Genomic DNA, 12,428 nt, shown 5'->3' with positions numbered 1-12,428 from the left:
ATCAAGAAGAAAGTCAAACAATTAATCCTCAAGAAATGATTACAGGAAACCAGGACAGCAAATATCATCAGAAGTTTCCACAATACTTTTAACAATCAAGACTAATGCTCCTTACGATTTGAAATTCAATACAAAGTCTCTTTCTGACCATAAACATTGATATCTTACCGTTGCAGTGAAAACCACAGAATGAAGGGTGAAATAAGCCTGATTTATTATATACACATCAATTTACTTGTATCTCACTACAAGCAGGATCTAGTTTAACTATTCCTCTTACAACCATATTTGTCCTCACTTGTTTGACATTGTCCCACTCACCAATTGATGCATAACAATTTGACATTAATATATAATTCCCACTATGTCTTGGCTCTAATTCAGTTAAGTAATTCATGATTCGCTTTGCTAGACTGATGTTACCCTGGTTTTTACATGCTCCAAGCAACATACGGTACACAATCACATCCGGGTTTATTGGCATTTTCTCCACAAACTCAAAAGCATCGTCAAGCAGCCCTGCTCTACATAGAAGATCTACCATACATCCATAGTGCTCCATCCATGGTGTTATGCTGTAGTCCTCTATCATGGATTTGAAACATTTACGCCCCTCATCCACCAAACCAGCATGACTACATGCAGATAAGATGCTAAGGAAGACGATGCAGTCTGGTCTGAAACCCTCCCTTTGCATCTGAGAGAACCGAAGAAGAGCAGGTATCCCCTTACCATGCAGTGCTAGACCATGTATTATAGTGGTCCAAGATACTATAGTTTTCTTCTCCATCTGCTCAAAAATTTGACAAGCTTTCTTGATGTTACCACATTTGGCATGCATGTCCATGAGAACGTTTTCCATACAAACATTCTCTTTCTTAAATCCATTTTTCTCAACATAATTATCAATCCAGTCCCCCGGCTCAAACCTTCCCAACTTAGAGCACATAGAAACAATACCCAACATGGTAATTTCATCAGGTCGTACTTTTGCACGCTCCATTTCTTTAAACAGAGCCAAAGCACCATCTGGGAAGTTACTATTGCTATAACCGTTTATGATTGAAGTCCACGAAATCACATTTTTCATAGGCATTCTTTGGAAAAGCTGATGAGCATTGAACAAACACCTGCACTTCGAGTACATGTCTATCAAGGCATTGGCAACGAATACATCAACATCAATGAGGTTTCTAAGAACATAACAATGCAGCATTTTCCCTTCTCTCAGCGCTATCAAAGAAGAACAAGCTGAAAGAATACTAACAACAGCCACCCCATTTGGTCTGATGCTGTCATTGATCATAGCACAGGCAACCGAGAGTGCCTTGTACAGGTAGCTCCTGTGAGCATAAGCGGCAATAAGAGCATTCCAGAGAACTGAATCTCTATGAGGGCTTTCATCAAATACCTGTTGTGCAGATTCAGGGTTACCAGAGACACCATAAAAATGGAGGAGGGCAGTCCGCGTAATTATTTCAGACAAAAAACCCATTTTGAAAACTTGACTATGAATCTCTTCTCCTTCCCGCATCCCTAATATTAGTCTACAAGCCTTGATGGCAAACATAAGGCTGTAACTGTCCACCTTCAAACCTTTCCTTCTCACATGGGCATATACCAGAATAGCTTCTTTGGGAGATTCTCCCTCCAAGTAACCTCTAATGATGGCATTCCATGTATAAATATCAAGTCCTTCAATTTGTTCAGCGATGAGACGGGCGATACATGTGGTTTCTACAAGGGGATTTGAGGCAAAAGAGACTACAAGCTTTGAGGCAGCAGGGAGATGGTGAATAAGTCCTGTGGATATCATTTGTGCATGTATTTGGCTGAGTTGGTCCTTGTCCCTGCATTTTTGCAAGAAGGAGAGAATATCCAAAGAAGGGTATTTGGTGGTTGGTACAACTGGGCGGAGCTGAGACTGGCTAGGTTTACATTGATGAGTGAGACATTTAATGACATTGGCATTTGAAGGGTTAAGATACGGACGATTTAGTGGCATTTACTTGCGAAGGTCCAAGTTAAAATTCAGAGAAGCTGAGAGAGTTATAGACGGCATCCTATCATTCCAACCAACAATTAAAAAGGTGAATACTACCAGACATTCATCCAAAATACGGTTTAAATGGTAACGATGGGAAAGCTGATTTATTACATCGAATTGACAATTAGCTTTGTCATCCTTTGGAATTTAAATTTTGTAAGAACTGACAGTAGATCTTGTACCCAATCACGACCCTGTGGCAAATGACAAACACAATAAGTACATTTAAAGAAAAATGTTCAGAATTGATTTGTGACAGATCATATTTGGCCAAACCAAATGAACACCGCTAGTGGCTCACTTTGGGAGTAAATATGGAGTACTAAAAAAAGGCACGGGTTAAATAAATAGGGTAAATTTGGAATGGGAGAGGGAAGGGGTTAGGTAACTCATGGGGCCAAGTCACACAAGGGAAGTCTAAAACAGATGCAAGTGGATAAGATTTGTTGGAAATGAAATTCCTTTTTAACAGTGTCTAAATCAGCAATGTAATTAACAAATGAGAAACAATAAGTAATAGCTAATGAGTAAAATAATCAAATACCACAAGTAAAATAGTACAGCAAAATTTTTAACGTGAAAAACCTCTCCAATGTGAAGAGTAAAAACCACGGGGCACTAACCCAGAAAATTTTCCATTATCAATAAGATAAATGAGAATTACAACCTCTCTAGTTCCAATTATAGACTAGCAACTTCAATAGACAAGAACCTTTCTTGGAATTACAAAATAATAATCAAACAAGATATATTTTAATCAATAAACATGAATAGGGTAAGTATGGAATGGAAAAGGAAGGGGTTAGGCAGCCCTCTCCATTTCTGGTAGATGGGGCCAAGTCACACAAGGGAAGTTTAAAACAAATGCAAGTGAATAAGATTTGTTGGAAATGAAATTCCTTCTTAACAGTGTAATGGAGAGGGAAGGGGTTAGGCAGCCCTTTCCATTTCTGGTAGATGGGGTCAAGTCACACAAGGGAAGTCTAAAACAAATGCAAGTGAATAAGATTTGTTGGAAATGAAATTCCTTCTTAACAGTGTAATGGAGAGGGAAGGGGTTAGGCAGCCCTCTCCATTTCTGGTAGATGGGGCCAAGTCACACAAGGGAAGTCTAAAACAAATGCAAGTGAATAAGATTTGTTGGAAATGAAATTCCTTCTTAACAATGTGTAAATCAGAAATGTAATTAACAAATGAGAAACAACAAGTAATAGCTAATGAGTAAACTAATCAAACACCATAAGTAAAATAGCACACCAGAATTTTTAACATGAAAAACCTCTCCAATGCGAAGAGTAAAAACCACGGGGCACTAACCCAGAAAATTTTCCATTATCAATAAGATAAATGAGAATTACAACCTCTCTAGTTCTAATTAGAGACTAGCAACTTCAAGAGACAAAAACCTTTCTTGGATATACAAAATAATAATCAAACAAGATATATTTCAACCAATAAACACGAGAAAGATCTCACCTAACAAACTGCCCAAACCCTCTCCAAGACTATTATTGAAGAGCCAAGAAAACCCACCAAAATCCTTGATGGAACAAGTGTAAAACAACAGTCACAATGGTTGATTGAATGTGCACTTGTTCACATACTAAGAAGCTTGAATCTCTTTTTATTCTCTTGTAAAAGATGAACATTTTCTTCCCACTCTCTTCTCTTTTTTCTTCTCAAAGAGGATACCAATGTGAGAATCAAGAATTTCAAGGGACTCTTCTCACCAAGACAAAATAAGGCTTGTTGGAAAAGCCAAAGGATAGTCGAGAGTGGGTCCCACCATCCACTAATCATGAAATAAGACAAGACAATTTGTTTCATTTTCACTAATGAGAGAACATCAAGAGCCTCAACATTATTTGTCTTTCTTACCAACTTTCTCAAGTTATGTGTTAGGCAGGAGACTCTAATGCATGAGTGGTTCCCACCTCCACATGAGTGGTCCCCACCTACACACAGGAGTGTGTAACTCCTAAGCCTGCAATGCTTCTACAAAGCTCACATTTTTCCCTTGGTAATGCTTTGATCATCATATCCAAACCATTCTTGTCGGTATGGATCTTTTCTAGTTGCACTAGCTTTTTCTCCAACACATTTCTAATCCAACGATATCTCCCATAAATGTGTTTGAATTTAGAATGAAAGCTGGAAAATTTTCTTAAGTGAATGGTACTTTGACTATTACAATGGACAATACACCAATCTTGCTGCAAATCAAGTTCTTGTAAGAACCTCTTCATCCACAACATCTCCTTACAAGCTTCAGTCACCACAATGTATTCAGCTTCTGTGGTAGATAATGCAACATATTTTTGCAATTTAGATTGCCATGAAATACCTCCCTCGGCAAAGGTAAATAGATAACCTGATGTGAAATTTCTAGAATCAATATATCCTGTCATGCCTGCATCTGTAAAGATTTCTAGCATTGGCTTACCATATCCAAAACTCAAACATACTTTAGAGGAATCCCAGAGATACCTGAAAATCCATTTCACTATTTTCCAATGTTCCTTTCTAGGATTAGCAAGCAACCTAATAACAACACCAACAACATGTGCAATGTCTGGTCTTATACAAACCATAACATACAACAAGCTACTAACTACTAAAGCATAAGGAACTTTCTTCATTTCTTCTTTTTCTTTTCCATTTGTAGGACTTTGTTTTGAGCTCAATTTAAAATGACCTACAAGATGAGACCCAACCAATTCTACCTTGTTCATATTGAACCTTTCAAGCACCTTTTCAATGTATCTCTCTTGTGACAACCACAACTTTTTGGTTTTTCTATCATGAAAGACATGGTTTTTAAAACCGACCCGGAGACCGAACTGGTCAGGGGTCCGGTTATCGGGTTGAACAATCCGACTATTCGACCCGAACAGTCGGCCTGTTTTGATAAAAAAATATAAAAAATTAAAAAATTAAAAAAATGGTCAAAGCTGTTCGAATGGTTCGAACATTTAATTGCCTAGTTCAGTGGTTTGCTGACCAAAATCAACATTTTTTAAGTAAATCCAATTCTGGGGTGAAAACGAAACCGGTCACTTTACCGGTTCCTGGTTTTTCCGGTCCGATTTGGTTTTGAAAACCATGATAAAAGATCTTCATGCCTAAGATTTGCTTTATTGGTCTTATGTTTTTCATAGAAAAAGACTTGCTCAATTCTTTCTTTAACCTGTCAATTTTATTAGCATCATGACCAACAAGCAACATATCATCAACATAAAGTAAAAGGATAATAAAATCGCCACTTGAAATTTCTTAACAAACACACAATGATCTGAAGTTGTTCTTGTGTGCTCATGATCCATCATAAATGGGTCAAACTTTTTGTACCTGGAGCTTGTTTCAACCCATACAAACTTTTCTTGAGTTTGCATACCATGTGTTCTTTCCCTTTTACTTTGAATCCGTTTGGTTGCTCCGTGTAAATCTCTTACTCCAAATTACAATGGAGAAATGTCATGTTCACATCTAATTGCTCAACTTCCAGGTCCAAACTTGCAACCAACCCCAATACAACACATACTGATGACATTTTCACAATGAGAGAAAAAATATCATCAAAGTCAACACCCTTCTTTTGCCCAAAACCTTTCACAACTAGCCTTAACTTGTATCTTGGTTGTGAATTTTTGTTTTCAGCCTTCAATTTAAACACCCACTTGTTCTTGAGTGCTTTCTTGCCTTTAAGCAATTTCATCAAATCAAATGTGTGATTCTCATGCAAGTAATTCATCTCTTCTTGCATGGTTTTTAACCACTCAACTTTGTGTTCACTAGATAACACATTTTCATAGCTTTCTGGTTCTCCTTCATTGATAAGCATAACAAATTCTTCAGGTGGGTACCTCCTTGCTGGTTGCCTCTCTCTAGTGGACCTTCTTACTAGTGGCATGTTTGGTAAATCTTGAGGGGGTTGCTCCCCCTTCTCATCATGCTATATGTGATCATCATCACTTACATTTTCTTGATTTTCTTTTTCTTCTCTTGCATCACAATGCACAACTTGAGGAGGAATTAGATCTAACTCAATTAGATCACTAGAACAAGGTTGTGGCTGTTCAACGTTGCCAATGTTTTCAATGGTTTAGTCTTCAAAGAAGACCACATCTTAGCTTCTAACAACTTTCCTCTCAATAAGATCCCATAACCTGTAGCTGAACTTCTCATCTGCATATCCCAAGAAAATGCATTACTTGGATTTGTCATCAAGCTTGGATCTGTTCTCTTTTAGAACATGCACAAATGCCTCTTAAGTGTTTATTGAAAACATCTTTTCCTGTCCACACTCTTTCCAGAACATTAACATTCAAGGGGGATGATGGAGATAAATCGATCAAATAACATGCCATGGACATTGCTTCTCCCCAAAAACTTTTTGGTAATTTTGTATGAGACAATATACATCTAATTCTTTCAACAATAGTGCGGTTCATCTTTTCAGCCACACCATTTTATTGTGATGTCTTGAGAATGGACTGTTCATGCTTAATGCCATGAATTCTACAATATTCCTCAAATGGACCAATGTATTCTGCACCATTATTCATACAAATACATTTGAGAGACTTTCCCGTCTCCCCTTTAACTTTGGCATGAAATTATTTAAATGTTTCTAAGACATCATCTTTGTGTTTCATTGCATATGCCTACACTTTTCTAGATGCATCATCTATGAAAGTGACAAAATAAGAGGCACCACCAACAGTTTTGAATTTCATAGGACCATACACGTCGGAATGAATCAATTCCAACACATCAGATTTTCTTTTGAAAGAATTTTTCTAAAACAAAACTTTATGTTGCTTGCCAACTAAACAATGAACACATTGAGTTAAAGGTGTATCTGTCATGTTGGGGAGGAGTTATTTCTATGTGAGAATTTGTAGGCCTTTTTCACTCATGTGGCCTAGCAATGTGTGCCATAAATCTATAGACACCTATTCAACTATGTTCATCTCACTCTTGCAAACATGTGTTTAAGTCTTGTAAAGAGTATAACACCTTCTTCCTCTTGCCACTAAAATAGAGCCTTTGGTAAGCTTCTAACACCTATTATTAAAGTGATTAGAATACCCTTCATCTAATTTTTCTAACGAAATTAGGTTGAATCGAAGGTCTGAAACATGTATCACATCCTTGAGAATCAATTTACAACCAGAATTTGACTTCATGTGTACATCACCAATCCCCACAATTTTTTATGTACCACTATTTCCCATCTTAACTACACCAAAATCACTAGATTTGTATGAAGTAAAGAAATTTTTCCTTAGGGTAGCATGGTAGGAGGCATTGGTATCAATTACCCAATTCATGTCATGACATGTGATATTAATGCAAGATTCTTCATAACCTGAGAATGATTAACTCTCCATCGAAAGCAAGTGTAGTGGTTTCTTTTTTTTCTTTTTCTTCACCCTTTTCTTTGTGTTCTTTCTTTAGTTTTCTGCAATTCTTCTTCATATGTCCCGACTTTTTACAATAGTAACATGTAATCCCCTTTCTGGACTTGGACTTTCCCTTGGACTATCACCCCTGATTTTCTACAACAAGTGTTTCACTTTGGGTTGAACCGGATGTCTTTTTTCTAGTTTCTTCATTCAATAAAGTTGTTGTAACTTGACTCATTGTGAAAACCCCATCGGATGCAGAGTTACTTAGAGACACCACCAATGTCTTCTAACTATCCGGCAAAGAGCTAAGCAACAACAAGGCTTGCAATTCATCATCTAACACCATTCTCATGGAGGAGAGCTGATTTACAATGCTTTTCATTTCATTTAAATGCTCCGCAATTGATATACCTTCCTTGAACTTCAAGTTCACAAGCTTTCTCATTAAGAAAGCTTTGTTTCTCATTGTTTTTCTTTCATATGAACTTTTTCCAAAGAGAGTGTGTTGAAGTTTCTGTAGAAATATGGTGAAAGACACTATCTTCTATCCATTGTCTAAGTACCCCCATAGCTTTTCTATCAAGTTTCTTCCATTCCTCAATGGACATCCCTTTTGGTTTGGATTCTTTTCCTTCAATAGGTCCATATAAGTCCCTACAATACAACAAGTCTTCCAATATCGGTTTCCAAATGGTCTAATTTTTTCCGTTCAGCATAACCATTCGATTTGTACCAACATCCATGATTTACACACCCCAAATTACTTCAAACAAAGCTCTGATACTACTTTGTTGGGAATGAGACACTTCTTAACAGTGTGTAAACACTATAAGAAAAGAGACCTGTAGCTATGGATAAAACCGTAGCTATAAATCTGAAAAACCGTCGCAGGCTATAGGCAATAGCTACGGTTTATGTCTGTGGCTAAAGCCAACTTCAATAATTATATGTGAAGTTTTATGATTTACACACCTAAAATTACTTCAAACAAAGCTATGATACCACTTTGTTGGGAATGAGACACTTCTTAACAGTGTGTAAACACTATAAGAAAAGAGACCTGTAGCTATGGACAAAACCATAGCTATAAATCTGAAAAACCATCGCAATGGCTATCGACAATAGCTACGGTTTATGTCCGTAGCTAAAGCCTACTTCAATAATCATATGTGAAGTTTTATCTACGATTTTCTAGGTAACCGTGGCTAAAAATTTGACACTATAGCTACGGTTTGCTTTACAACCATAGCTAATTGTTCATCTATAGGTACAGTTTCTAAATGCCTATTAGATCTATGGCTACGGTTATGAAATGACAGTAGATAAAAATATGAATCTATAGCTATAATCTACTTTGACCGTAGCTACAATTTAAAAACTATAACTATTTAGGTTGTCTGCTACTAAAATAAATACCTATAGCTACGGTATAAGCAGCCTGTAGCAAAAAACATGAATCATAGCTACCGTTTTTAACTATTTGTAGCTAAAATTGTTGATATATAATTGATGGCATTTTTTTTCCTGTACCAAATACAAGCACAATATATTCCATTCATAATAAAAGATGAAACTTGAATGCAAAGTCCAATAAAAGATTTTATAATGAAAAAATGAATTGTATCTCAAGGTGTTTTAATACATCCATGTGTTTAAAATCTATTACAAATTCAAGGTTCTTGAATACATGAAACTTAATCTGCCCCCCCCCCCCCACCCAAAAAAAAATGACTTGTAAAATTTGATTAAATTGGTGTTTAGTTGCGCATGTGAAGTATCTCCTTTAGCATGTTTGACCTATAAGAAAATACGAGAAAATAAGTTAGAAATCACATTTTTAGAGATATAAAATCATGTATGAAAATATAATTATTAACTATGCAATATAAACTTACCTACTTCATTCCAAGCCTAATGTTTAAACAAATTAGAAATACAAGGATTGAGTATCAACCACAAATTATGCATTGAGCAGAGGTGGCAATGTGTATTAATTTCTATTTTTCCAACGAATAATTAAAATCAAGTAGAGGACTTAAAAGCAACAACCAGAGGTGGACTCTTTGAGTGCACAAATGAGTGAAATGCAAAAAGAAAATAAACAATTGACATTTAGTTTTCCTTTGTGAAAATTCTACACTTACATAATTACATGGTATGAAGTATGCAAGGCAGAAGTATGAAATCAGTGGCTGATTAGCAAATCAGGGAGAGAAGGCTAACTTGATTTGACCTAAGCGGTGAATGAGTGAAAGTAGTGGGGCAGAGCAGCACCAGTTCCTTAAGTCTTAGTCGGAGCTTTCATTCTCTGTTTCAAGAAGGGAAACCACACAATGAGTTTTGGGTCTCAATCATACATCAATCAAAAGTGCCAGTTAGTACCAGCTGCTTTGTCTCTCTAACTTCAATTCTTTTCTGCCACCCTATAACAAACAATCTATACAACCATCTTTTGAATTGTAGAATGTAGATTAAGGCCTCATGAAGAAATTCTTTGAATTTTATAGCAACAAAATCTAACCTGAGCCCCATGCTCCCAGAAATTCAATTGCTCCAATCTAGATAACTAAGGTAGATGCTCTAACACTAACTAAATGCCCAAGAGGAATTGCATGAAGCAATGTTGCAGTCCACACGTGAAGCCTTGCACAACCACTGAGATTCTCCAAGCATGATGGAGTTGGGCCTTAATCAAGTATCCTACATCTACCTGCTTTAATCCTTTTTTTTTTATTATTATTTTTAATTTTTTTTTTTGGGGGGGGGGGAGGGGGGGTTAAAATCATCACAAGAACCTTGCAATCAAATCAAATAATTCTGGCCCATCACATTCTGCCCACATACCAACAACTTTAGTGCTATTTCTTTTGTCGTTCAAATCAATGGATGAGTCATGAGACACAACCACTCTTCGGCAGCATCCAAGAGTTCAAACTTGGCCATTGCGTATGGCACAAGCTTTTACCAAAAGCTGTTTGTTGAATTGCACCGCCAATAACTTCATTCCCCACTAGTGTTTTGCTTTTACCTTCCTCAAAATCACCCAAAGTAGAGCTATTGAGCCCATCTATATATTTTGTCCTTTTCTTTTCAAGTGTTGTTCCGTGATTTGCATGCCAACCTCTTGGCCTGTAAAGGGTCCTTTCCTAAAGCCCAATGAGGCTCACACATGCTAGCCTCTTGGTCTGTCAAGGCATATTGTGGTTTGATCCAATGTGGTCTTTTTGTTAGCCTGTGGGCGATGGTGGTCCACTACTCCACAAAATTCTCTCTTGAGGAACTAACAAGGTATCAATGAGATGGATGGGCTGTTGAGGAACTAACAAGTGAAGATGCAGGTTTGTGTGTTTTATGATTCCATAAATGCTGCTATAGGTTTGAGTATCAAACTACAATCTTTAATTTAAGTAGTTTTTTATAAGAGTTTGTGTGTTTATCCATTTATAGAAGTCCCAACCCAATAAAAATGCAGAGAGTGTGTGTTTATCTATTCAAAATTCAATATTTCAACTTTCCAGAGTGAGTTTGTTTTAACTTCACAAATACTACGTGGATGAAGAAGGTAAAAAATAAAATCAGAGAGTACGTCTTTATCCTCATGAGCAAAGCTCAACACAACTAACTACTGTTTAGAGGTTTAGAATTAGGATCATATTAGATTATTGGCATAACCCATTTATTTTCAAAACATCCCCTATTTGGTCCTACCCTTCCCCTTTAATCACAAACTGACAAAACTAAATTGCACATAACCCATTTATTTGCAAAACATCCCCTATTTGGTTTTATCATTTTTCTTGTGATTTAAGGAAATAAGGCCCATGACACTCCTTGCCAATAACACTAGCATTTCTCTTTAATGAAATATACTTCATTACAATAGCAAGCAAGCCAATTAGGTGGGATATGCAAGTATTTTCTTATTAGAAAGTCATTATTGTTCACTTAGTTGCTTGCAGTGGAAAGGAGAAGAAAAAAAAGAGATTAGCTTTTGGAAAGGGTGAATCCAGCTGTTGTGAAAACCATGCCATCTTATGAAGACTATTCCTAGCTTGTGTACATTGTGTAAGTTGGAATCAATCTTATTCTGTAGATGCCTAGGCTGGTAAATGTGGACTTTGTCTCTACGTTGAGTAGTTTTTTAGGATTGTCTCTACGTTGGTTTTCTAATATTTTGTTCATTCCTTTGGTACAACTTCATCTCAAATTATTGGAATGGAATTTGCCTCATATCACTTTGGGTTACCAAAGTGATATTCATCTATTCTTGGTACTATGTTACCTAGATCTTTCTAATACTCCCCTAAACCTACAACGATAAGCAAAGCCACAATTTTAAATTTAAAGAACATAATTCACATGGTGACAAGCGAATCTCTCACTTAAACCTAGAGTACTTGAAAATAGTAATCAATTTTTTTTATTAGAAGATAGTCTTCTTATGGTATCTTTGAAGGGCTGCCTACCCTCAAAAACAATTGATACTAAATTTGCTGCACCACTTGGAGTGAATGACAATCAACTTAAGCCATTATCCTGAAATACAAATAATACAAAGCTGGATTCCACACATGACGATGGGATCATTCTTGAACTGGGAAGCAAGAGTTAATAAATGTCAAAAGCAATTTGGCCAACTGATCACCCTCTTAAATTTCTCTCTTATTGTGGATAATTGATCCAAGGTGTGGGAAGTGGTTAGTTTGGGGTAAAGGTAACTCATGATCATCAATCTTAATTGACCTCCATCAATACACTCTTTTTACTAAAACTACAAAACATGTATTATGTCTATTAGTCCAACTTATCTTAAAGTCTTTTGATCTTAAACATTTCTTTGTTGTTCTAGCTTTGCATTTAGCTAAACTTTAGTCTTATCAATCAAAGTTTTATTGTTACCGATTAATAACTGATTAATAGAGAAGTACCACAAAGTTACCAATACCTCTATAACTAGTGGAAAGGTTTTG

At 36.4% G+C, this 12,428-nt stretch overlaps 1 protein-coding gene across 1 annotated transcript; it reads right to left on the bottom strand.

Annotated features, from left to right (window-relative positions):
• Positions 1-226: 226 nt before the first annotated feature.
• Positions 227-4,686, bottom strand: LOC148855491 (pentatricopeptide repeat-containing protein At4g38010-like). Its single transcript, XM_088984915.1, has 3 exons — positions 4,253-4,686; positions 2,010-2,063; positions 227-1,850 (listed from the first exon to the last, which is right to left on the bottom strand). The coding sequence occupies exons 1-3, from the start codon at positions 4,684-4,686 to the stop codon at positions 227-229; spliced, it is 2,112 nt and encodes a 703-aa protein (XP_088841041.1).
• Between the last annotated feature and the right edge of the window lie 7,742 nt (positions 4,687-12,428).

The sequence above is a fragment of the Nelumbo lutea genome, chromosome 4 (assembly GCF_056320005.1).
Source record: "Nelumbo lutea isolate HS-2025 chromosome 4, American lotus-T2T, whole genome shotgun sequence".
NCBI lineage: Eukaryota > Viridiplantae > Streptophyta > Magnoliopsida > Proteales > Nelumbonaceae > Nelumbo > Nelumbo lutea.
This window is presented reverse-complemented; position numbering and strand designations above follow the sequence as displayed.

What these genes read in the sequence shown, in the direction of transcription:
- LOC148855491 (XM_088984915.1), bottom strand. Translation starts at nt 4,686, where the DNA reads ATGAAGAAAGTTCCTTATGCTTTAGTAGTTAGTAGCTTGTTGTATGTT. An exon ending in CTTGATTTGCAGCAAGATTG is followed by an intron (nt 2,064 to 4,252) that starts GTGTATTGTCCA and finishes TTGGAATGATAG; the next exon opens with GATGCCGTCTATAACTCTCT. An exon ending in TTTAACTTGGACCTTCGCAA is followed by an intron (nt 1,851 to 2,009) that starts GTAAATGCCACT and finishes GCAAAAATGCAG; the next exon opens with GGACAAGGACCAACTCAGCC.